This window comes from Dasypus novemcinctus, chromosome 11 (genome assembly GCF_030445035.2).
Source record: "Dasypus novemcinctus isolate mDasNov1 chromosome 11, mDasNov1.1.hap2, whole genome shotgun sequence".
Lineage (NCBI taxonomy): Eukaryota > Metazoa > Chordata > Mammalia > Cingulata > Dasypodidae > Dasypus > Dasypus novemcinctus.
In genome coordinates, this window is record NC_080683.1 from 10,985,888 (window position 1) to 11,012,281 (window position 26,394).

General features: G+C 38.2%; 1 protein-coding gene across 1 annotated transcript in view; it reads left to right on the top strand.

Moving 5' to 3' along the window:
• The window catches only part of DNAH8 (dynein axonemal heavy chain 8), a 467,072-nt gene that overhangs the window by 255,186 nt on the left and 185,492 nt on the right, over positions 1 to 26,394 (top strand). Inside the window, exons 40-47 of the mRNA XM_071218442.1 lie at positions 2,843 to 3,042; positions 7,973 to 8,126; positions 9,661 to 9,824; positions 11,352 to 11,454; positions 19,424 to 19,528; positions 19,931 to 20,092; positions 22,420 to 22,644; positions 25,275 to 25,447. Coding sequence (XP_071074543.1) covers positions 2,843 to 3,042; positions 7,973 to 8,126; positions 9,661 to 9,824; positions 11,352 to 11,454; positions 19,424 to 19,528; positions 19,931 to 20,092; positions 22,420 to 22,644; positions 25,275 to 25,447 — 1,286 coding nt within the window. The remainder of the gene's footprint in view (positions 1 to 2,842; positions 3,043 to 7,972; positions 8,127 to 9,660; positions 9,825 to 11,351; positions 11,455 to 19,423; positions 19,529 to 19,930; positions 20,093 to 22,419; positions 22,645 to 25,274; positions 25,448 to 26,394) is intronic.

Sequence of the window (26,394 nt, forward strand, 5' to 3'; positions counted from 1 at the left end):
TGTAAATCAGGATTGAAGATTCAGTTATCTAGGAAAGACTTGTGGAAAGTCTGGCTGTCTGATGGCTTGGACCCCTGCTTCCTGCATGCTAAACCAACAGACTTTTTGAGAGAGCTATATGAACAAAACCACTGTCAGTTTGGTACTAAAAGGGACATGGAAAAGAGAGATTGAAGGAGAAACAGCTTTAAGAGGAAAACCATGGAAGCTGAGATCTGGAATTAAAACATTGCCTAGGATGAAGAGAGGAAATCTACCCTTGTGTACAGAAAGGGTGAGTTTACCCCAGCATTTGAAGAGGATGGATGTTCCCATCTGATGTTCAGGTAGTTTTGCCACCCCAAGGTCCAGAGAGGGTGGAGCACATTCCTCAAGCATTAGGAGATTGAGGTCAACAACCCATAGATCTGAGAGGGATAGACCTGTCCCCCATGGATTAGAGAAAGCCAGGCGGTTATCTCGCTGCTCTGAGTGGGTTGAGCCTATATGCCAAAGGCTAGGGAGGATGTTGTCTTCACGTCACTGTACTAGGCAGGTTAAGTCTCTAACCCAAAGATTGGGTAAAGTCTGGCAATCACCCTAATGCTCTTTGAGAATGAGCTCTGGAGCTTGGTTGACATCCAGATGCTTGATGAGGGCAGGACAAAGAAATGGCCATCAGGCAAGCCTGTGGAAAGGATGAGTTCCCAAAAGACCCGAGAGAGAAGAAATCGTCTTAAGAATGACTCTCAGACTTTTAAATCAAATGGAGACTGCCCTGCAGATTTACTGAACTCTTCTGGACCCATAATTCATTTTTCCCTCCCAATTTCTCCTTTTTGTAATGAAAATGTTTATCCTTTGTCTGCCCATTTGTGTACTGGAAGCAGATAAATTATTTTGTAACTTTCAGAGGTCTATAGCAGATGGGACTTTGCCCAAAGACAAATTATTTCTTTAAACTGATTATGATGTGATTTTGTACTTAGTATTATTACTGATTTAAGGTTTTTTGAAATTGTAATGTCTTATTGGAATTCAGAGGGTGGAGTAGTAGCAGTTTGATATTATTGTTGAATTTTAAAAAGAAATATTGGATTATGTTTGTAAACTGGTCTTTTCCTCTGGGCATATTAGAGTGTATTGGATTCAGAGATTTTACTTTTACTTGATTAAATAATGATTAAGGCTTTGATTGGGCCATGTCAATAGGCCTCACAGAGAAACTGCACCACAGAGAAAGGAGGTTCAAGTCTTGAGCTGGAGCCCCAGGAAGTAAGCACAGTGGAGTTTACTCACGAGGAAAGAGAGAAGGCTCCAGGAAGAGAAACAAGCCATTCCCCTAATAGTCTACAGCTGGATTTGTGGAGCTAACAGAGCAGCTGAGCTCAGAAGAGAGGAACTCAGGAAACCTGAACCCTTACAGACATTGGCAGCCATCTTGCTCTAACATGTGGCAATAAATTCTGGTGAGGGAGGCCTTGTAACTGTAAGCTTCTACCCCAGATAAATACCCTTTATAAAAGCCAGCAGATTTCTCGTATTTTGCATCAGCATCCCTTTGGCTGACTAATACTAATCATGATCGGAAATCTCCCATAAAAATGATTTTGGATTTTCTGCCCCCCTCTGCCCTTTTTAACAGCACATGTACACCTGAAGTTTTGCTTTCAAATATTTTTGTCTGATTAATAAATGTCACTAAAATACTATTGAAGGAAACAATTGAAGAGCTAAAAAATCTTTGGGGACTATCTCATTCTTATAAGTAGGTTTTTTACTTATAAGTAGGGAGAAAAATAAATAGAAAATAAATCTTTTAAAAAAAAAGAATATTCATAGTTTGTGCTTTGAAAGAATTCTAGGATTTAATTATTAACTATTGGTAACCCAAACAGATTCTCAGTATTTATTGTCTACATCAATAGTCTACTAGCTTTCAGATATATCCTATTGTTCTGTCCTTTGTTCCCTCCCATTAACTGAGCTGGATTAATATTGCTACAGATTGATACCTTTATTTTCCACCTCTAAAGGAAGACCTTTCCTCCATGGAGAATGTCCTCTTTCTCACCAGTGACCCCATGTTGGAATCCCACTTACTATCAAACACTGTCTCCTCTATGAAGCATTTCCTGGTCACCTCAGGCAGAAGTCATTTCTCCCCCTCAGAACTCACAGTGGTTCATACCAGTCTTACGACTTTCATCACACACTAATTCATATAATTATTTGTGGAAATATCTTGCACCTTTAAGCTTCTTTTCATTTCTGTGGTCCTGTGGTTCTAAGCATTCAAAATAAATTGAGGCATTGTTGGGAAAATACCTTACTTTTATCTTCCATTTTGAGACTTTCATGTGAAGATTTCTCAGGAAAATAGGAAACCCATGAGAAAAAAATTGACTTTTAAGCAGATGAGTTAGACAGATTAGGGTCAGAATTGTCAGGAATATAGTAATATTTACATGTTGCTTTAAGATTTCAAAGGACTTTCACATATATTCTCATTTGATTCTCATAGCAAGCTTCTGAGATAGACACAGCAGTTATGATTATCTCCATTCTAACAACAACAAAAAACTCACTCTAATAAAAAATACAGTAAAAAATGATTTAAGTTACATTATCTCATGTTATGAACTGAGTGGTACAGTAATTAAATTAGTCATTGGAGTATCGTAAGGTTCTAATTCAAATCTGCAACTTAATGATTTTGTGCCTCAGCTTTCTTGGCTTTAAAATGACTAAATGAACTAGATGACTTCTAGGTCCGTTTCAAGGTTTAAAAGTCTGTGATTTTATGACACATTTAATTTGTAGCTGGAATTTTGTGACATATTCTTTGATATTTCCCCCGAAGGATATTTGCATATCAGCCATTAAGGAGAAGGATATTGAAGCCAAGCTGACTCAGGTGATTGAGAACTGGACCAACCAGAACCTGAGTTTTGCAGCGTTTAAGGGAAAGGGAGAGCTCCTGCTCAAAGGAACCGAATCGGGAGAAATTATCACCTTGATGGAGGATAGTTTAATGGTCTTAGGTTCTTTACTAAGCAACAGGTAATTTTACAATTTCAGTAAGAAGGTTTTACATTTGGTGTTTATGGTTATAAAATAGTAGATAAAAGTCCAGTTTTGCATAGGATTCTGCTCCAAGCAGCTAACTCTTGACGCCCCTATTTGAACTATCTATTTTCCCTAATAGTAATGGCCTCCTTCTCTCATTTAATGGACTCATCTCTCCTCCCCATTTTTTCTGGTGGGTTCCCTCAAAATTTCCTCCCCTCAAATTGTGAGGTTATCTCCTAAACATCTTGGCTACCCAATGAGAGGACCTCTTTATTTTACCTTCTCTCTTTTTTGTTCTTCTGATCTGTCATCATTATCCTCCTTGGCTAAACCCCTTCAAGTGTCCACCCAGTGGCCCAGCAAAGGTAGGCTGGCCATAACAAGAAAGGAATACACAACTGGGGGCTTGGCATTTACAGACCTGTATTTTTTATGTGAAAAGCAGCCATATCTGTGCAGGGTTTACTGTGGCTAAATGAGGCACTCTGTTCAACTACCAGCCCAGCTCAAAGGGGACTGTGATCTCAAGCACAGCTTCGGGAAACTTCAATACTCATATTAAGTGTTCTCTCAGGTCTTTGGTCTGGGCAGCAGCGACCTCTAGTCCCATAGCTAACCATACAGTAGCTCTTGACTGTTCTTCATCCCAATACACCTATCAAATGTGCCACACCCTCATCATTACCAGAAATCAATTTCCAGGGAACAAGGAAATTCTAATACCTCTCCTCCAGGTTGGGATTTCTATTAATAAATGGCTTCCTGCAGTCTTATATTTGGATGATGTACTAATCCACAAAGTTCCTAATGGGAATTCTGGGTTGAACTCACTGAAGTTAAGGTCCTAGGGTGCATCCTCTGCTGTCAGAGAATTGGGATGATCCTGGCATGGTGACCATAGGATATTCAGTGGTTCTTTAACTTCATGGGCTACTACTTCCCCATGGTTAATTGCAAATTTTGCCATACTAATTTCCTGAATGACTGATTTCCTGAAGAAGGGCTGGAGATAGACCTGAACATTGTCTGTGGCCAAGGAAATCAGGAATTTGAAGGCCTTCTTAATTGCACATTTACTTGGACATAATCTGATCAGTATAGTACTTATTACTTATGTACTAGAAATAATATTAGTAAAGTCAGTGCTGAAGTCCTGCTAGAAAGCCAGAGTGTACAGAGTTCTAAGAAGTCACCCCATTCTGGGAAATTCTTTTTCTAAAGAATTTTGCAGCACCAAGTGGATCCAGAAAACCTCTATCAGAACCAACCACAGACTGACTTTGTAGCAGCCAATGTCTGCTGGGTCTTTAGGAGACTACCTGATGTGGTTTTAGTTTATCTCTGTGGGTGAGGCTTGACTTTAAATATTGCCTGGATATGATACTTCCTAGGTGGACCTCTGAAGCTTTTCAATGTTGCCTGGTTCTGTGGGGTTTTGTGGACTTTCCTATTAGGCATGACATATTCCACTGCAAAGTTGTGCAATGAAGGTACAGTGCAGATATCTGGCCAAAGGAACTGGTTATGTTAGCTTTATTATAACATCTCCTTTCTTTATATTAGAAAGTTACATACCATCTAAGATTACTCTTTTTATTTTCTATGCAGGACCATTTTTGACCTCAAATAACAAGGTGTATCAACTCCATGAAATGCCCACCCGTATTATTCAAAATTCTCTAGAGAAACAGAACTGATAGTTTCTTTATATGTGTGTGTGTATGTGTGTGTAGAAAGAGAGAGAGAGAGAGAGAGAGAGAGAGAGAGAGAGAGAATTGTTAGAGGAATTAGTTCACATGACCATGGGGATGGGCAAATCCTAATTCTGTAGAGCAGTTTGCAAGTTTGAAACGTGAAGGTGAAGCTGAATTCTTCAGGAGAAGCCACAGGTTGGAAACTCCAGGAAGTTGACGTTGAGTTCCCCAGGAGAAGTAGAGATATTCTTCTCTCAGACTGCTGAGGTCCTCAGTTCTTGCTTTAAAGCTCACTGGTTGAAGGAGACTCCTCTCATTGCTGGAGGCAGTCTCCTTTGTTGATTGTAACTGTAATCAGCCATAGAGGCAATCAGGTAACTGATTCACATCATTTATGAAATACCCTCACATTAACAGTGCTGCTTGAGCAAACACCATAAACTAACCAAGTTGACATACAAAATTAACCATCACATCATCTTAATCTGCGCTTTGATGGTACTTAAGGCATGGTGTCACCTATTGCCTGCCTTCCAGCTTTAGACCAGTAGGCAGGTGGACAGTATAAATTGGGTGGTGGGAAAAACTTATTACTCGAACAATTGGATTGCCTTCTTGCCTGGATTAATTTTTGTATAACTCTCTTTATACCTCCATATATAAAGCATGATTCCAGAGAAGTTACCGGTTTCACTCAGGCAGTAGACTGTATCCAGAAGAACTCCATTCTGTATATGAACACCTTCAAGTCACCCAGTCCTGGATCAAGAAAAGTTGTACATCTCTAGCCAATAAGTATCACACACATCAGGGAGTGCCATTATACCACATCAAAATTGTCATTGCCACAAACTGAGGCCAGCTTTTTTTTTTTTTCCTAAATTCTACTCAATTCATTTTTTTAAAAGATATTACATTAAAAAAAAATATGAGGTTCCCATTCGCCCCCACCACCCCCACCCCACCACTCCCCCCACAGTAACACTCTCCCCCATCATCATGTCACATCCATTGCATCTGGTGAGTACATCTCCGGGCATCGCTGCACCCCATGTCCCGTGTTCCACACCATAGCCCACACTTTCCCATGTTCCATCCAGTTGGCCATGGGAGGACATACAACATCCGGCGATTGTCCCTGGAGCACCACCCACGACAACACCAAGTCCCGAGAATGCCTCCACATCTCTTCTCTTCCTCCCATTCCCCGCACCCAGCAGCCACCATGGCCACTTTTTCCACATCAATGTCACATTTTCTCGATTATTAACCACAATAGTTCATGAATAGAATATCATTAAGTCCACTCTGATCCTTACTGTATTCCTCCTTCCTGTGGACCTTGACTTGGTTGAGTCCATTCCACATCTATGTCAAGAGGGGGTTTAGATTCCACATGGATATTGGGTGCAATCCTCCCGCTTTTAGTTGTAGGTACTCTAGGCTCCATGGTGTGGTGGTTGACATTCTTCACCTCCATGTTAGCTGAGTGGAGTAAGTCCAATAAATCAGAGTGTAGAAGCCGAAGTCTGTTGAGGCTCAGGGCCTGGCTGTCATATTGTCAGTCCAGAGATTTAAATCCCCTAGATATATCTTAAGCCCCAGCACCAACTACAATTGCAGTAAAGTAGCATGAAAGTCTCGTGAAAAGAGATCCCATCTGAGTCCAGCTCCATCACGCAGAAACACCAGCACCAAAGAAGGGCCAACTGGCAAGGCAGTGAACCCCATCTGCCATGACCATAGAACCTGTGGGTCTCTTTAGCCCTCAAAAGGACCAATACCTGGGGTTGTATCTACTTTATCTGTCTCTGAGACTCTGCTCAGGTGTGCATAAGGGCAATCCTTCTGACAACCTCCAGACTCTTTTTTTCAGAAACTCATAGCCATATGAACTCATTTGTCTTTTCCATTTCCCCCTTACTTTAGGTCAAACAGCATTTTTAACTCCTGTTATTATATGTAGACAGGGATATTCTGCTGGTCCGCATTGAACCTTTAATTTAAGGTCATTTTCTAGTTACGTCATCAGCTGGTACTTGGTAGTGATCCCTCGGTACCAGGGAGGCTTATCCCCGGGTGTCATGTCCCACGCTGGGAGGAAGGCATTGCATTTACATGCTGAGTTTGGCTTCGAGACTGGCCACATTGAGTAACACGGAGGCTGTCAGGAGGGAACTCTTAGGCACAGTGCTGCTCTAGGCCTTGTTCTTATTTCAGGTGTATAGGCTCACAAGCATAGTCATTAGTATCAAGGGCTCACTGTTGGACCCTCATTCCTTCCTGGTCCTTACCGTTGCACCTGGGGGACTGCTGCTGCTCCCCTAGGGACCACGACAGAGCCCCCCCCCCCCCCCCCCCGGTTGAGGCAAGCTTTTGATTCAACTGTGGGTAATTGGGGTCTTTATTCCACAGCTTTCCATCACTTCCTCCATGCATCCACTCTATTTCTCATCTTTCCTTGTTCCCTTCTTTCTAGACACCTTTTATTTTCATAAAACCCTTCAGCCAGTTCAGATGATTAGAAAAGCGGGAACCATACTATTTTGAGGTAGCTATCCTGTGTCTGTAGTACTGCAGAATCTAGTTGCAGTTCCTGGTGAAATTAGCAGTCTAAGGATTGGAAGAGCACCTGTAAGCTTGACCCTGGCCTTGTGGCACCCTTTCTCCAGCGGAACCTGGTAATACCTTAACCCTATCCTGACCTCTGGGGCATCTGATCTGTCTCGTCTCTTTAGAGATGGTCCATGTGCTGGCATGATGAAGACTGAAAGACCACCCATAAAAGGAAAATCCCTGGATACTAGTTTCTTTTCAGTAGTTCCACAGACTAGTAACTAACAGTGTCCTTTGTGTTATTATCACATGCAGTTTCTGCTTGGATTTGGTTTGCAAAAATTTGGAAAACTGTCTTATTCCTTGGTTTCCTTTTACTCCCAGAGGCAACCAGCACAATTCCTTTGCTGGACCTCTGGGGCATAAAACTTGGCCCATTTTCCTACTCTATGACTGCCATATGTGAGCAATTAGTGGATAATGATAATTATATGAATTTTATTCATAAAGGAGCAAAAATCTTGTTAGCTCTATGAAATTTAATAGGAATTGCCCTTTTAGGACAAAACATTCATTTCCAAAGGAATGTGTCTCCTGTATATTACTTCATTAGGCCATACTGTTTTCTAAATCTCCCTTGGAATATAATGTTTCCCATTCTTGCTTTTTAGATATAATGCTCCATTTAAAAAGACTATCCAGAACTGGGTTTATAAATTGTCTACTTCCTCAGATATAATTGAAGAGTGGTTGGTAGTACAGAACCTTTGGGTTTATCTTGAAGCTGTTTTTGTAGGTGGAGATATTGCCAAACAACTGCCTCAGGTAACTATGGCTTTTGTGACACCGATTGGATAATTTGGTGTGTGTTGTCTATATGTCTCTGTAAAAGTCTTCACAAAGATGTATGGTCAAGTCTTGATTATTTACATCAGGGATGGCAAATTATGGCCCAAATCTGACCCATTCATCTACTTTTGTAAATAAAATTGTATTGGAACATAGCTACACTCCTTTGTATACTTATAGTCTATGGCTGCTGTTACAATAGCAGAGGTGAGTAGTTTTACCAGAGTCCATATGGCCCACAAAACCTAAAATATTTACTATGTGGCCCTTTATAGGAAAAGTAAACAAACAAACAAAACGAAACAGAAACAATCCTGCCTGCTTGGATTTACTCTAGCAGAAAGAAGAAACTCACGTTTTCAGTGAATAATCTCAAGGTGCTGTTAAATTATAGTGGTCTATCTCTTCCACAAGTTAACCTTACCATATTCCTCTGAGAGCTGTATTAAAATTAATCTTTATTCTTTAAGTGCAACTAACCATTAGTTAATCTAATACCAGATCAGAAGCATACTGTGGGGCCAGAAAAGAGAAGCCTAGAACAAAAATTTTAACACAGTCTTTTGAGGCCTTTTAAATAAATGTTAGTATTATTCTGTGAAGGAAATTTTCCTCTTTTTAAATTAAAATTGAATCTTCTCTTCCTGAATTTCTATATCTACAAACAGGGTTTATATAAATTAAAAATTAAGGATATAAAGTTTTTAAAATTTATTAAATTGTTACCTTCATTATTTTATATCTAACCAAGAAACATGTATGCTATAATGTTCATTGAACTTAAAGTTTCCATGAGACTAGCCTAAATTGAATATTCAGATTAACTATTTTTAATAATATTTTCTTATTTTAGAATACAAAGATTTTGTTGCTAAAAACTTAGTTGAATAAAATGATAAAAGGGTTTTTAAAAAATGCTGATTTCCTTTTGTAACACATTTTCAAAACATAAAACTAAAAAATATTGTTTTTGTTTTTAATGAGAAAGTTGCATGTTTTTTTTTGAAGAGGCCAGATTATGGTGATTTCTAGAGGCATTTTTGCAATTGAATGCAAAGCTTAATTCATCCATAGTTAAATAGAAAATTTCTATTTCCAAAAATGCAAATGAAACTTTTTTTTGAGGTTTTTACTGTTTTTTCCCTCCTGTGTATTATTGAGCTGTAATTGTTCCAAGGATCCTGAAATCAAATTAGTTTCATACTTCATCAGTTTGTTCACCAGACCAGAACACTTGGGTACTGAAATCTAGATTTGAACTCCATGTTGGCAGCTTTGCAAATTAATCATGTGGCTCTCTGATGAATGTATTAAATGTAAGGAAACAAACAAACAATAAACCCCACTATGCTGCTCAGAATGAATGAAGATGAAAAAAAATTGTCCCTTCAAATTAAGTAAAGATTAAGAGAGGCTAATTTGAAGAAATACTAGGAAATTCAAAAGTGAAAACTCAGCTTTATCCAATTATCCAAATGCTAATCTTTTATGACTATGGATTTGTTTTTAGGAAGCAAAACGTTTTCAGAATATTGACAAGTCATGGATAAAAATAATGCAGCGTGCTCATGAGAATCCCAATGTGATCAGTTGCTGTGTTGGAGATGAAACCATGGGACAACTTTTACCTCATTTACATGAACAATTAGAAGTATGTCAGAAATCACTTACAGGGTAAGAGTTTAATTTTTAAATTACTTTTTATTTTTTATTTTTATTTTTTTAATTTTTTTATTTTTTATTGACTTTGTAATAATATTACATTAAAAATATATATGTGAGGTCCCATTCAACCCCACCCCCCCACCCCCCCTCTCCCCCCCCCCCCAACAACACTCGTTCCCATCATCATGACACATCCATTGGATTTGGTAAGTACATCTTTGGGCACCTCTGCACCTCATATACATTGGTTCACATCATGGCCCATACTCTCCTCTATTCCATCAAGTGGGCCCTGTGAGGATTTACAATGTCCGGTGATTACCTCTGAAGCACCATCCAGGGCAGCTCCATGTCCCGAAGACGCCTCCACCTCTCATCTCTTCCTGCCTTTCCCCATACCCATTGTCCATTACTTTTTATTTTATGTGTGATTGTATTTTATCCCAAACAAGTTAATAGTATTGGCTACATGTTTAGTTTGGTAGTAATGGTGGTGGTGGGAATAAGAATTTAAAATTTCACATAAATTTAATTTTTCCATGAAAGAGACATTTGAGTTGGGTAGATTAAAGCATTAGATTAGTTTCCTGGGACTTTTGTAACAAATTGCTACCAACCTGGTAGCTTAAAAAAAACAGAAATTTATTCTTTCACAGCTCTGGAGGACAGAAGTTGTAAATCAAGGTGTCAGCAGGGACCTGCTCCCTTGGAAGTCTACAGAGGAGAATCCTTCTTTGCCTCTTTCAGTTTCTGGTGGCTCCAGGCTTTCCTTGGTTTGTGGCTACATCACTCCAATACCTGCCTCCATTTCATATGGACTTCTCTTCTCTTCCCTGTGTGTCTCTTATGATTCTTGTCATTGGATTTAGGGTCCACCCAGATAATCCAGCATGCCTTCATCTCAAAATCCTTAACCTCATTACATCTGCAAAGATTCTTTTTCCAAATAAGGTCAGATTCATAGGGGAATAGGACATGGATATAACTTTTGGGGAGCCACCATTCAACCCACTACAGGCATGGAGTAAAGATGTGCACCAAGAGAGCTGTTAACCAGACAACTTCATGGATAATTTTCTTAAAAGGCACTTCAGTCTCAATTTCTATTTGAAATAACATGACGATATATCACGATTTGCCTAGTTCAGTCCAAGTTTATACCTGTGCCTGGCTTAATGGTTAATTAATTGTCCCCCCTTTCATTGCCAAAATGTTCTGATTTGGAGATGAGTTATGTGTCCACTCTGGGTTTAAGCCATGAGGTTTAAATAGAAAGGTCACAAGAGGACTCTTGATTAGAAAGGAGAAAACAGTAGATAATGGGGCAGCCTTGCTCTGAATCTCTTTCTTGTTTTCCATTTGTCTTCTCAAGTGTCATCTTTGTTTCTAACCAAACGTTCTGGAAACAAATGGGAAATGATTATGGGTATTTCATTATTATCTTATTGAAGATATTGTGATTATGTTTTGACTAAAAAAAATAGAGAGTTTTGATGAAAAATAGTTTGGTAACATCCTGTTGACTTTATTTTAAAGGTATTTGGAGAAGAAGCGATTACTGTTTCCAAGATTCTTCTTTGTATCTGATCCAGTACTCCTGGAAATTCTTGGACAAGCCAGTGATTCTCACACCATACAGGTAAAATTTAAGTGTTTATGCGCTAAATTGCTTTTTAAAAAGTATATTTTTATTAGAGAGGTTGTGAACTTACAAAACAGTCATGCTCATGTGTGGAATTCCCATACAACACCCCTCCACCGACATACCACCTTGTTGTGGAACATTTGCTATAGATGACAAGATAACACCATCAGACTATTACCACCTTGTTCCACAGTGTACATTTGGTATATCCCTCCCATTCCCACCTCCCCTACCATTAATACAGTACATCTTTGGCATGGATGCAAGAATATTACAGTATTGCTGTTAACTATAGTCCATAGGTTATGTTAATTGTATTTTCCCATGCTTCGCCACATTCTTACCACCTTGCAATAGTGATGCATATTTGTTCTAGTTCACAGAAAGGCATTCCTGTATTTGTCCTATTAACCACAGTTCTCATCCACCTCTGGGTTCACTATGTTATTCAGTCCCTAGATTATTCTCTAGCTTTCTTTCAATTGACATTTGCATCCCTAGACTACCCTTTTCACCCAATAGCCCATTTATAAACCAGCTGCATTAGTTTTACTCACTATAATCTATTGCCATCAACTATCCATTTCCACACTTTTACAGTCAAGTTTGTTAAAACTTCTACATACGTTAAGCATCAGTACACCTTCTCAGCCCTCCTCTTATCTCCTAATACCCTATACTCTATATTTTAACTCCATGCATTTATTCTTCTTATTTAGATCGTATTAGTGAGAGCATGCAATATCTGTTCTTTTGTCTGGCTTATATCCCTTAACATAATGTCTTCAAGGTTCATCCATGTTATCATATATGTCTCAATTTCATTTCTTCTTACAGCAGCATGATATTCCATTGTATATATATACCGCATTTCATTTATCCATTCATTGGTTGATGGACACTTGGGTTGTTTCCATCTTTTGGCAACTGTGAATAATTCTGCTATGAATATCAGCGTGTAAATGTCTGTTTGTGTCACAGTCTTCAGTTCTTTTGGATTTATTCTTAGTAGAGGCATTGCTGGATCATATGGCAATTCTATATTTAGCTTCCTGAGGAAATGTCAAACTGACTTCCATGTGGCTATACCATTTTACGTTCCCACCAACCCTGAAGGAGTGTTCCTGTTTCTCCACATCCTCTCTAGCACTTATTGTTTTCTGTTTTTTTATAATAATAATGACCATTCTATGCAGCATTAAATGATATCTCATTGCCATTTTGATTTGCATTTCCCTAATAATGCTATTAAATATTTTTTCATGTGCTTTTTGGTGATTTGTATTTCTTCTTTGGAGAAATGCCCATTTTTAATTGGATTGTTTGCTCTTTTATTGTTGAGTTGTATGATCTATTTATATAGAATGGAAATCAAACCTGTATTGGATATTGGTTCCCAAATATTTTGTACCATATAGTGTGCTGCCTTTTCACCTTTCTGGCAAAGTCCTTCAAATCACAAAGGTGTTTAAGTTTTCTTTCATTGCTTGTGCTTTGGTTTAAGAAACCACCACCTACCACCAGGTCTTGAAGACATTTCCTCTCATTTTCTTCTAGGAGTTTTATGGTTCTTGCTCTTATATTTAGGTCTTTGATCCACTTTGAGTTAATTTTTGTATAAAGTGTGAGATAGGAGTCCTCTTTCTTTCTTTTGACTATGGATATCCAGTTCTCCCAGCACCATTTGTTGACTAGATTTTTCTGCCCCAGTTGGGTGGGTTTGACAGCCTCGTCAAAAATCACTTGACCACAGATGTGAGGGTCTGTTTCTGAACCATCAATTCAGTTCCCTTGGACTTTATGTCTATCGTTATGTCAGTACCATGCTGTTTTTACCACTGTAGCTAGGTAATATGATTTAAAACCTGGAAGTGAGGTCCTCCACCTTTGCTCTTCCTTTTTAAAATGTTTCTGGCTATTTGTGGCCTGTTATCCTTCCAAATAAATTTGATAATAGTGTTTTCTACTTCTTTAAAAAAAATGCTGGTGAAATTTTTATTGGGATTGCACTGAATCTGTATATCAATTTAGGTAGAATTGACATCCTAACAATATTTGGTCTTCCTATCCATGATGACCATAGAATATTCTTCCATTTATTTAGGTCTTTTAAAATTTCTTTTAGCAATGCTTTGTAGTTTTCTGAATACAAGCACTTTTCATCCTTGGTAAAGTTTATTCCTATATATTTGATTCTTTATGTTGCTGTTGTAAAAGGAATTTTTTTCCTGCCCTTCTCCTCAGATAGTGCATTACTTGTGCATAGAAACTCTACTGATTTTTCCATACTAATCTTGTATCCTGCCTCTCTGCTGAAATAGTTTATTAGCTCTAGCAGCTTTGTTGTAGATTTTTCAGAACTTTCTAGGTATAGGACCATATCATCTGAGAATAATGAACGTTTTCCTTCTTCCTTTCTGATCTGGGTGTCTTTTATTTCTTTTTCTTGCCTCATTGCTCTAGCTAGAACCTCTAGTACTCTACTGAACAATGGTGGTGACAGTGGGCATCCTTGTCTTGTTCCCAATCTCAATGGGACAGCTTTCAGTCTTTCACCATTGAGCATAGTGTTAGCTGTGGGTTTTTCATATCTGGCCTTTATAATGTTGAGAACATTTCTTTCATTCCTATCTTTTGTAGTATTTTTATCAGTAATGGATGCTGTATTTTGTCAAATGCCTTTTCTGCATCAATTGAGAGGATCATGTGATTTTTCTCCTTTAATTTATTAATGTGGTATATTATGCTGATTGATTTTCTTGTGTTGAACCACCCTTGCATGCTGGGTATAAAACCCATTTGATCATGATGAATAATTCTTTTAATGTGTTTTTGGATTTGATTAGCAAGTATTTTTTTGGAGGATTTTTGCATCCATATTCATTAGGGAAATGGGTCTCTAATTTTCTTTTTTCATTAAGTCTTTATCTGAATTTAGTATTAGGGTGATAATGTCTTCATAGAATGAATTTGATAGTGTTTCTTCTTATTCAGTTTTTTGGAAGATTTTGAGTAAGACTGGTATTAAATCTTCTTTGAATGCTTAGTAGAGCATACCCATGAAACCATCTGGTCACGAGCTCTTCATTTTGGAGAAGTGTTTGATGACTGTTTCAATCTCTTTACTTGTGATTGGTTTGTTGAGGTCTTCTATTTCTGCTAGGGTCAGTGTAGGAGTGTAGGTTGTTCATATGTTCCTCAGAATTTTTCCATTTCATCTACATTGTCTAGTTTGTTTGCATAGAGTTGTTCATAGTATCCTCTTATGATCTCTTTTATTTCTGTCATGTTAGTAGTAAGATGCAAATTTACTTTATTTATTTGCATCTTCTCTCTTTTTTCTTTGTCAGTGTAGCTAAGGTTTGTTGATTTTGTTATTCTTGAAAAACCAACTTTTGATTTTGTTAATTCTCTCTACTGTTTTTTTTTTGTTGTTGTTGTTGTTGTTCTCAATTTCATTTCTTCTCTGATCTTTGTTATTTGATTCCTTCTGCTTGCTTTGGGAATAGTTTGCTGTTCTTTTTCTAGTTCCTCTAGCTGTGTAGTTAGGTCATTGATTTTATCTCTTTCTTCTTAAATGTAAACATCGAGGGCTATAAACTTCCCTCTCAGCACTGCCTTTGCTGATATGTTGTGTTCTTGTTGTCATTTGTCTCAAGATATTTATTAATTTCTCTCACAATTTCTTTTTTGACCCACTGATCATTTAAAAGTGTGTTGTTCAATCTCCATATATATTTTTTTCCCTTTGTCTGTTATTGATTTCCAGCTTTATTCCTTTATGATTAGAGAAAGTGCTCTTTATAATTTAGTTCTTGTTGAATTTATTGAGGTCTGCTTTGTGACCCAACATATGGTCTATCCTGGAGAAAGATCCATGAGCACTTGAGAAGAATGTATATCCTGCTGTTTGGTGTGCAATGTTTTGTAAATGTCTATTAGGTTTAGTCATTTATCATATTATTCAAGCTCTCTGTTTCTTTACAGATCCTATCTCCAGATGTTCTATTCAATTCTGAAAGTAGTATATTGAAGTCTCCAACTATTATTGTAAAGACATCTATTTCTCCCTTCAGTTTTGCCAGTGTTTGTCTCATGTAATATGGCAGCCTGGTTAGGTACATATATTTATGATTGTTATTTCTCTCGGTAAATTGCTCTTTTTATTAATATATAATGTCCTTCCTTGTCTCTAATAACAGCTTTGCTTTTAAAGACTATTTCATCCAATAAAAGTTTAGCTACTCCTGCTTTTTTTTGGTTACTCCATGTATGGAATATGTTTTTCCAGCCTTTCACTTTCACGCTATTGGTATCCTTAGGTCTAAGGTGAATCTCTTGTAGACAGCATATAGATGGCTCATATTTTCTTATCCATTCCACCAGTCTGTGTCTTTTGATTGGGGAGTTTAATCCATTAACACTTAATGGTATTACTGTAAAGGCAGTTCTTTCTTCACCCATTTTGACCTTTGGGTTTTATATGTCATTTTATTTTCACCACTCTTTTTACACTTTTAGTTACTTTTACTAATAAAATCTCCATTTCTAGACTCTCTCCCAAGCCTCTTTGTCCTGTCATTTCTTTCCAGGCTGTAGCATTCCCTTTAATATTTTCTGAAAAGCTGTTCTCTTGATTACAAACTCTCTCAGTTTCTGTTTCTCCACAAATACTCTAAACTTGCCCTCATTTTTGAAAGACAATATTGCTGGATATATGATTCTTACCTGGCAGTTTTCACCTTGCAGTATCTTAAAAATATTATACCACTTCCTTCTTGTCTCCATGGCTTCTGATGAGAAATCAGCACTTAATGTTATTGTTATCCCCTGTGTGTGATGCATCACTTTTCTCTTGCTGCTCTCAGAATTCTCTCTTTGTCTTTGGCATTTGACATTTTAGTTAGTAAGTGTCTTGGAGAAGTAGATTGTGCTTCTTGGACACAGATATTTTTGTCTTTCGATAGAGCTGGAAAATTTTTAACCAATATTACTTCAAATATTCCTTCTCTTCTCCTTCTGGGACATGTATGACACATATGTTTGCATGTCTCTTGCCATGATTTAGTTCCCTGAGACCCTGTTCAATTTTTTCCATTCTTTTCTTTATCTGTTCTTTTGTATGCTTGCTTTCAGAGGCCATGTCTTCAAGCTCCCTAATCCTTTCTTCTGCCTCTTCATATCTGCTTTATTATTCATCTCCAGTGTATTTTTAATTTCATTTATTGTGCCTTTTATTCCAATAAGATCTGCTATTTTTATTTTATATGTTTGTTTTCAAATTCTTCTTTGTGCCCACCTAGTATCTTCCTAATACCCTTAATTTTTTTAGCCATCTCATTGAATTTATTAAGGAGATTTTTTTGATTAGTTGTCTCAACTCCTTTATGTCATCTGGAGGCATATGTTGTCCCTTTGACTGGGTCATATCTTACCGTTTCTTGGTATGGTTTGTAATTTTTTGTTGGTGTCTTGGCATATTGCTTACTAGATGTATTTATTCTGTGTCCAGTTTCTCTTTTTAGTTTAGGGCTTTCTTGACCTTTCTTGCTTGCTGGTTGTGTAGTAGGAGTGGAAGATATAGTTGATACTGTAAGCTATGGGAGCTATGTTGCCACAAAAACTGATGAAGCTTCTCCCACCTTTCTCCTCTGCCAGGGGTAGGGACAGAGCTGTAGCCATGTGTAGTAATCCAAGCCATGCAGGCCAAGACCATCTGTAGTTGCCAGGAGAAACTGATGAAGCCTTTTCCTCTCCTGCCTGGTGCAGGTGTGAGCAGTAAACTAATCTGTGCAGGTCCAAACTGACTGCAGTTGCCCAGGTAGACTAATGTAGTGTCAGCCCCCCTCCTCCACTGCCATGGGTGGGGATAGATCCTCTGGAGTGCCCCCAAATCTAATCTGTGTGGGCTGAAAGCACCTGAAGTTGCCCTGAGAGGCTGAGGGAATATTCTCCCTTCTGCCCTTTAAGGGATGGGGATGGAAGCACAGATGCTCAACAGACCAGTCTGTGAGGGTTTTGAAAGCACCTACAGTTGACCAGAGAGGCTGAGGAAACACAGCTCCCTTGTTATCCCATTGGGGGTGGGGATGAAACCACAGGTATCTGACTATTCAGTCTGTTGGCTGAAATCACCTCCATTTTCCTAGATAAGCTGGGCAGATATTGTGTACCTCTTATACCAACAGGGGCGGGGATGGAGCCACAGGCTCCAACAGTCCATATTGTGCTGGCCAAAAGTGCTGCAGTTGCTTAGAGAGGCTAAGGAAACACAACTTCCCTCCTAACCTATTGGGGGATGGAGATGAAGCCCCAGGTGTCTGACTATCTAGTCTGTGCCAGCCAAAAATGCCTGCAGTTGCCTGGAGAGGCTGGTGCAAGTTCCCCCAGCTTCCTCCATGCTGGAGGTGGGGCTGGAGCTTAGGCTAGAGTTGCAGTCTGATCTGGGTGTAAAGAATCCAGTCCCTACCAGCACCATGATTTTCAATCAGATCTGCTTCCTCTCATGCTGGGGGCAGAGTTTAGTGGTGGCTACTGGCCTCTGTCTAACTTGGACAGATTCAAACTTTAGCTGTTCTTAGGATTATCTTTTAACCTGTCAAATTTACTAATCAGTAGCTAAAGTTGGTGCTTGACTGTCTCTTCCTCTCCCATTTTCCAACTCCAGTTATGGAATATTTCCTGAGGTGGCTTGTACCACCAGTGGAGGATGGGCACCCTCCTCTGCAGTGTGGAGTACTCTACTCACAAACCTTCACTGCAGATGGGCAGTCTTCTCCTTCCATTCTTCCAAGGATGTTGCAGGATGCTCTTCTGTTTTCCTGGGTCCCCCAAACATATGCTTTACATAGCTCTGGGTGATTACTAACTGCCCTGTTGGATGAGCTGACACTTGGAGCTCCTTTCTCTGCTGCCATTTTGTCCCCTCACTCCCTAAATTGTTGTTTTGAAAGCATCCATGATCAATAATAAAAATGAAGTTAATTGCTTAAAAGTGCAGGCAGGAAAGAAGAATATTAAAAATTATGCTGCTAAAGAAATGTTCTGTTTTCCAGTACTGAGGCAATCCAGTGGTGTCAGTGAACACAAGTAACGATTATGCTCCTCATTAGCTGGGTGATCTTAGGCAAGCTTCTGAATTTCCCCGTGCTTCAGTTTTTCCCATCTGTAAAATGAGGACATTATTGGTTCACCCCTCATAGGATTGTCATGAGGAATACATGAGATAAAACATATAAATGTATGGCAGTTTCTGTTTGGTACATAGTATGTACTAACTAAATGCCATTCATTATTATAAGTATAATTAGTTTAAATACTCTTAGCTTGAAAAGTGGTTGTGGTTGGATTTGTTCTTTTTGTCCTTCCAGAATATTTCTCAGGTACATTTAGCCATTTCTAAGGGCCGTACTTTCAGGAGGAAGAGAAAAACTACAGGAACCTTGGTGTGGGAGGCACTGAAACACACATCTGTGGGCTGTTTCTGGTTTGGGGATCTGACATATGGGGATCTGAGATATGGCTATTATCATTCCTTATTGGTTTGCAGGGAGCTGTGGGGGTGAAAAAAGCGAGGAGGTATGTAAAAGCTCTGAAAGGTGGAGCTTAGAACCAAGAGAGAAGGCATGGCTGATGTATTTTGTGAGGGAAGAGGGCAGGGACGGTTTGATTCAGTCTCTTTATAGAGGAAGGGGACAGTCCGTGCAGTCTCCATACTTTAAAGAGGGCATTTTCAGGACTTAGAGAACACATTCTGCAGGGCTGGATTTTAAAAAATGAACCTTCAAGTCATTTGAAGGGTTAAAGCAGGGTCTGCAATTCTGTTTTTCAGACAGTTAAGCATATTCTTAATCATTTATGAAGATAAAAGATAAGAATATATTAAGGCTTTTAAAGGTATCTTAATAGCTTTTGTGTTTAGCCTCACATATGATGTTTTTCTTCTGTCTTGTACTTTTTACAGCCGCATCTCCCTGCAGTATCTGACAACATAAATGAGGTGACATTTCATGCAAAAGACTATGATCGTATCATGACTGTCATATCAAGAGAAGGAGAAAAAATTCCTGTAATTAGCTTGATTAAAATTTTGTTATTAAAATTTATTAAAAAATTTAGGTTGAGGAGGAAGCAATTCCTTTAGCAGGAAAAATGGTGAATGGTGGGCGTCGGGTCTTGGGTTCTAGTTCTGTAGCCCTTGGGTTACACAATAGTTTAGGTAAAGCATTAAGCTTCTCAGAGACTTATTTTGTCACCTATAAAATGAAAGTTTTAGACTAGATGATTTTTATAGATCCTTCTAACTATAGTACTGGATGATTTTAACCTGTGTTTTAAATATTTTGTATAAAATTTAAAACTATTTGCTTTGCAACAAAGGACTAGAATTTATCAAATTGGGTGTGTGATATTTGTAAAAATACCAAATTGTTATTATTATTTTCTAATATATTTGTAATATATTTTTTAGTTGGATAATCCTGTTTTGGCCAAAGGTCCTGTAGAGATTTGGCTTCTGGACTTATTAAAAATGCAGATGTCATCATTACATAATATAATTAGATCCGCATTCTATCAAATCAGTGACACAGGATTTCAACTCTTACCTTTCCTAAATCATTTTCCAGCACAGGTGAGAATACCCAATATTTAAATAATGGTTAAAAGAAATGGAAATAATGTGCTTAAGAGGCAGTCTGCCTGATAGTATAGAGGCTGCTGGAACTTTGAACCAGTTAGACCTCCCCACATTCATTTAACCTCAACTCCCAGATATCTGCTACCCGATTCAATGTCAACTCATCCCTTCCCCTAGATTTGGAGGCACTCATTATTTTCCTATCATTAAGGACATACACAGACACTAAAACACACTTAAGAAACGTATATATGCATATATATATGTACCTAGCTATCGATACAAATGTAGATATGGGTATATATTAAGGGAATGCGCCTACCTTTTCCTGAAATGAAAACCATCTTGCCTTTTGGTTTTTTTTCCCCTTTAAGTGATAAAACAGTTGCATAATCTGTTAAAGGAGGCCTTCTCATGAGATTAATTTTTCAAAAAGAGGAGAGCCTGGAGAGGCCGGGGTTGGAGCAGATGTCCTCCTGAACACCTCTCCTGTGCTATGACTCTTAGAAGTGCATTGCAATATAACAAGTATTGTTAAAAACAGATAAAGGAAATGAGGAACCAACAGGTTCATTAAATTTTCAGCCAAGATAAATGAAATGTGATGATTTGTGACCTGTGTTAGAGATAATGTGGCCAATATAAGGCAAGAGATATTCAGGGAAAATAGAAGCAGTTTTTGTCCAAACTGTACTTCTTCTCTAACTACTCTCTCTACCCCTGCTATAAATTCTGAAATGCTACACACACAGTGGAGACAGTTGAAATGATACAAAATTATTCAAACTATATAAGTTAAAAAAATGTGTATATATATATATATATATATATAAAATCAACCTTAGTTGGAGAGAAGATTTTGATATTGTGATTTTTTTATATTGTAAAATATATTTGGAAAATTTTACATTAAAATTCTTTTTAGCATTATTACCTTTGTGGTAAAGCTTCATTAAATGCTTCCCTTGCTGATAAAAGAGCTCTTGAAATTAAATCACCATGTTTTTCCTCTCCCAGGAAAGCTTGACCCTGATATTCTGAAGGAAAGGCTCAATCTAGTTTAGATTGAATGAGGATTTAACCTTAGTTGGAGAGTTGAGGACATCAAGTACAGAGCAGAGGTGAAGATGAATAGGATGTAAAAGGAAAATTGACCAGCTTTCAAGATTATGTGTATTTTTTTTTAAAAGATTTATTTTATTTATTTCTCTCCCCTTTCCCCCCCTTGTCTGCTCTCTGTGTCCATTCACTGGGTGTTCTTCTGTGTCCACTTGAATTCTTGTCATGTAGCACTGGGAAACCATGTCGCATTTTTTGTTGTTGTTGCATCATCTTGCTGTGTCAGCTCTTTGTGTGTGCAGTACCACTTTTGGGTGGGCTGTGCTTTTTTTGTGCTGGGCAGCTCCTTGTGGGGTGCACTCCTTGCACATGGGGCACCCCTATGCGGGGACACCTCTGTGTGGCATGGCACTCCTTGCGTGTGGCAGCACTGTGCATGGGCCAGCTCACCACACGGGTCAGGAGGACCTGGGTATCGAACCCCGGACACTCCATATGGTAGGCGGACGCTCTATCAGTTGAGCCACAGCCGCTTCCCAGGATTGTGTTTTGTTAATATGTTTATTAACATATGGCCCTGGATCTGTTGCTTGGCTCTGAGCTGGTGAACAAAAGTTCCCAAATGGACAATGTTTCAGTAAGGAGGTGAGGGTGGGGCATGTTGTTACTTTTCCTGGAGCAGAAATTATAGACCTAAGGTGACATCCACTCACAATTTCTGTATGCCGTCAGAATATGAAAAGCAAGCTTTCCCTCTCTCCTTTCCTGCCTCTCTTTTTCACCTATGGAGAGCTACATCTACGTAAAGTATGGAAATTAGAGGGAGGGAGAGATCAAGTAAGGAGACAGGCAGCGTATTGTTTTTTAGAGGATGATGCAAAGAGACCTTTGGAAACCACTGACCAAGAAAAATACATGATCGATAGTTATTAATTCTATTTGTTTTTCTTGAGAAAGGAAAATCATTGCATGGAGGTATCTGGTAGTCTTAGCTCTTCTATAGAAAATTTTCCTAAGTTTCTTCCATTGCACACATATAAAATTCTATGAATGGTAAGCATTATTTTAATTATTTATCTACATTGGAGTAATTAAATATTAACAGAACTTTAAATGTGTTTCAAATTTGGGGGTAGAGAAATGTTTAATTTTTTAAGTTTAAAATGAATAAAACCTTGTTCTCATGTGATTAAGTTACCACTAAATTTACTGCAGATAGACCTTAAATATTTGGGAAATTTGTTTGTCTGCTGGATTTGTAGGTTGGGCTTCTAGGAATTCAGATGTTGTGGACACATGACTCAGAAGAGGCTTTAAATAATGCAAAAGATGATAGAAAAATCATGCACGTGACCAATCAGAAATTTTTGGATATTCTAAACACTCTTATTAGCCAGACAACACATGACCTAAGCAAGTTTGACAGAGTGAAATTTGAAACTCTAATTACCATCCATGTGCATCAGAGAGATATTTTTGATGACTTGGTAAAGTATCTTGTTTTCTTAATGTAAAGTAATTTGGTGTACTCATAATTAAGTACTACTAATAATTAAGTTAAGGATTATATATGTTGCTTAACTTATATGAACTTTCCATGCACTTGCCTGTTTTCACAACTGTTTCCATTTATACCATGTCTGCAAATATCACTATTTGGTGGTTTGAACAAATATATATTTATGTTCATTTGGTGTTCTGCAGATATGGGATCAACTGATGTGATATGAACCATCTTATTGTTCCATTAACCCAAATAACCTGGGACATTATATGGTTTAGGTGGGATTGGTATGAGTTATGATGGGCTGATTGGAAAGGGAGAAGTCCAGACTGAGTAGAATCAAGCTTGAGAGACTGACATGGTTGCTGATTTATTTCATCCAGCCCTATAACATGGTCTTGATTTGAGCAAGATTCTGTCAGGGTGGTACTAACAGGGGTGGTGTTTAAATTCCCTTTGGAAATCGGACTTCCACCAGTGCCTGTGAGCAAGACCATTTTCTTCTAAAGCAGGGGCTCTCTGTTGTGGGATGGGGACTCCAGGTGGTTTTGCTGTATCACCATTACAAATATCTTTTACTATCATGGCTTTGTTCTACTTGGTTTGATTCATCTTATAGGCATCTCTTTCTTTAATCGAAGACACTGAATTCATGCAACTTGGGACTCATAGAGAATATAGTCATAGATTCCCAGTTTTAAACTTTTATCAAAGTTCTCATTGGATAAGTTTTATTTATTAAAAATTGTTCAAAGGACATGTAGCCCATCTGTACTCTTAGAATCTAGATCCTCCCTTCTCAAAGTAGTAGCTGCTTTGGCATCTCCTGTTAGAAAAGTGGAATCTCCAGCCCCATCTACAACCTCCTGAATCAGAATCTGCATTTTAACAAGATTCCCAAATGATTCATATGCATATTGAAGTTGGAGAAACACTGTTGTAGGGTTAATTTATGGATCAAGCCAGTCTTCAGAAAGCTGAATACTTAGACCATGTTGTTTTGGTCTTCTCATACTTTTGTCCATGGAAGAGATTTATTTAAAAATTTACTGCTGAGCAAAACTTTACTTCCTTACGGAATGGATTAAACACACACAGACACACACACACACAAAACCCCAACCAAGCAAACAAATTTTAAAAACCCTAAACAGTGAAAACTGTGAAACTGTTTCCTTTTTGTCTTAACCAGCATTGAACTCTCAGTCAGTTTGCAGCCTAGCTAAAATGAGATCAATCTGTAGATGCATTTCATTTATACATGTGTAATGCTTAGAGTAACCTTGTATATAGTGAGAACGGAAAAAAACACTCTTCCTCCTCCTCTTTATTCCTCCTCCTCCTTATTCCTCCTCCTCCATGTTGCCTTCACACATTGTTAAAAGCTAGCTGACTGCATCTCCATGGCTGTGGGTCCTGTGCTAGAGTGCAGAATCCCTGGGGTGTGGGGTTGGACTTTGTGACCTGAATGTACCTCCTTTAAGCTGATGAATACAGACTGTGCTTTAAGAGGAAGCCAGATTTAGGAACTGGAGGTGAGACAAGGCCATAAACAAACAAAACAATAAAACACAAGACTGTAAGCAATAAAGCAGAGTGTATGAAGACTTGGTTAGGTAGAGGTTTGAACATTGTGAAGATGCCAGAGTCCAACTCTAGATGTACTAGAGTTAGCTGAATGCCCTGGAAGTGGGCCTATTGGGTTTAAATTAAGAGCAGTAAGGAGGACAATTTGCCACTTTTTCTATGCTGAATCCCCTAAATTGGCAGGACTAGGATTTCTCCAGGTTTGCCACTGGAAACTCCTACAACACCCCCAGAATGTAGTTGTGGGAGAATATAGTTCCTAAAATGACTTCTAGTTTCTCTTCTAATGGTCTAGGTCATTGAGCTTCCATTTGTGTTGGTGGGCACCTAGTACCTTTTGCCTCCTAGGCACATACTAGTGACTAGGCAGGTTTAGTGGCTTGGCCACAGTGCTGGTGCCGGGGGGATGTGTGCAAAAATGATCATGTGTCTTCCTGCTTAATTCCTCCAGTGTCTTCCCATTGCCAGGAGGACAACGTTGAAACCTCTTGGCCCTCTGAATCCTCAACACTAACTCTTCTTTCTTGAGCCCTAGATGCCCCAACCATACTGAACTTCTTTTGGTTCCTTAAACAGCCAACCAGATCTTCTGGGCTTTGCCTGAACATTCTCCCCACCCACCACCAATTAACTTTTTTGTTTCATTTCCCTGGTTAATTCCTACTATTTATCCTGGATTTAGTTTAAATGGCTCTTTCTCTGAGTGTCCCTCTTAGACCCCAGAGACTATGTTAGGTCCTCCTGCTACATATTTCCATGAACCTTGACATCTTTGGTAGTGCTTCTCACAATATATCGCAATTTTTTAACTGTTTGTCTTTTGCCCTTTTATGTAAGCTCCAGAAGGCAGGAGACACATCTGTCTTATTTACCCAGCACAGTGCAGCACAGGGAGGGAATCAGTAAATAATGTTAAATGAATGAGAGTCAGTTAATGAATGAATGAATAAAAATTGCGTATATGTTTATGTTTAATGCTATTGCAATTCAGATATATAATAACTTTTTATATTTCATTCTTTTAAGGTAAAGATGCACATCAAGTCAGTTACTGACTTTGAATGGCTAAAACAGAGTAGATTTTATTTTAAGGAAGATTTGGATCAAACTGTGGTATCTATTACAGATGTTGACTTTATTTACCAAAATGAATTTCTGGGATGCACTGATCGTCTTGTTATCACTCCATTAACAGATCGGTAATAAACACATTTTCTTTGTTATTCCATTTTGTAATTAATTAAAGTGCTGAAAATTGTTTTAAAATTGCATATGAAATATTAAACACATTGCTGTTGTGTTGAGTCTGTTAGTTCGTTGAAGTTGGTCTAACAATGAAATAACTATAGCTAATACTTAAACTTACATGTACATTAAACTTTTATGAAGGAGAGAGACATAAAAGAATAAAAGCAAGCTTGAATGTTGACTAAGAGTAATTTAGTAGTGAATCTTAATTTTCACGATGAGAAAATATCCCTAGAACCATAAAGAAAGTCATTAGACCTGTAATGAAGGAAGGGACCTTGGAGAGTGTCTAATTTAGTTTCCTTTTTTTTTTTTCCAATGAGGAAATAAATACCTAAAGTGAAGCTTCTTTGCCAAATCTAAATACTCTTTCCATGGCTGATCCCCTCACAGCTCTTTCCAGTATATCACACTGGACCATAAATGGATCCTTTTCATTTTCATATATCCCACAACACCTAGTTCAATTCCTGTGCCTAGAAGATGCTCAATAAATATTTGCAGAATTGACTTAAAGTGGGGCATAGAGCATTTCATTCTGCCATTACTTTAAATAGGGCTACCTTCAGTTAAAGTTATGATACAGGTCAATTGTATCTTCGGCCTCCTCTCGATTCATCCAACACCTCCCTTGTGAAAGCCAGGGCTATTGAAACATAAATTTGTCAATATGTTTTCTCTTCTTTTGGTGTTTCCGTGTTAAGCTTCATGCCTCAGAGAGATTGTTCCTAAATTTTACTTAGATCTGAAGCTGGATTATGAATGCAAAGAGATTCATTTATTATTTTTACACTTTTCTATATAAGTTAAACATTTCATATAAAACAACTTATTTGTAATGTATGCTAGAGCCAGGTTGTACCAGCTTGGAATTCCCAGTTCACTTCTATCATATTGG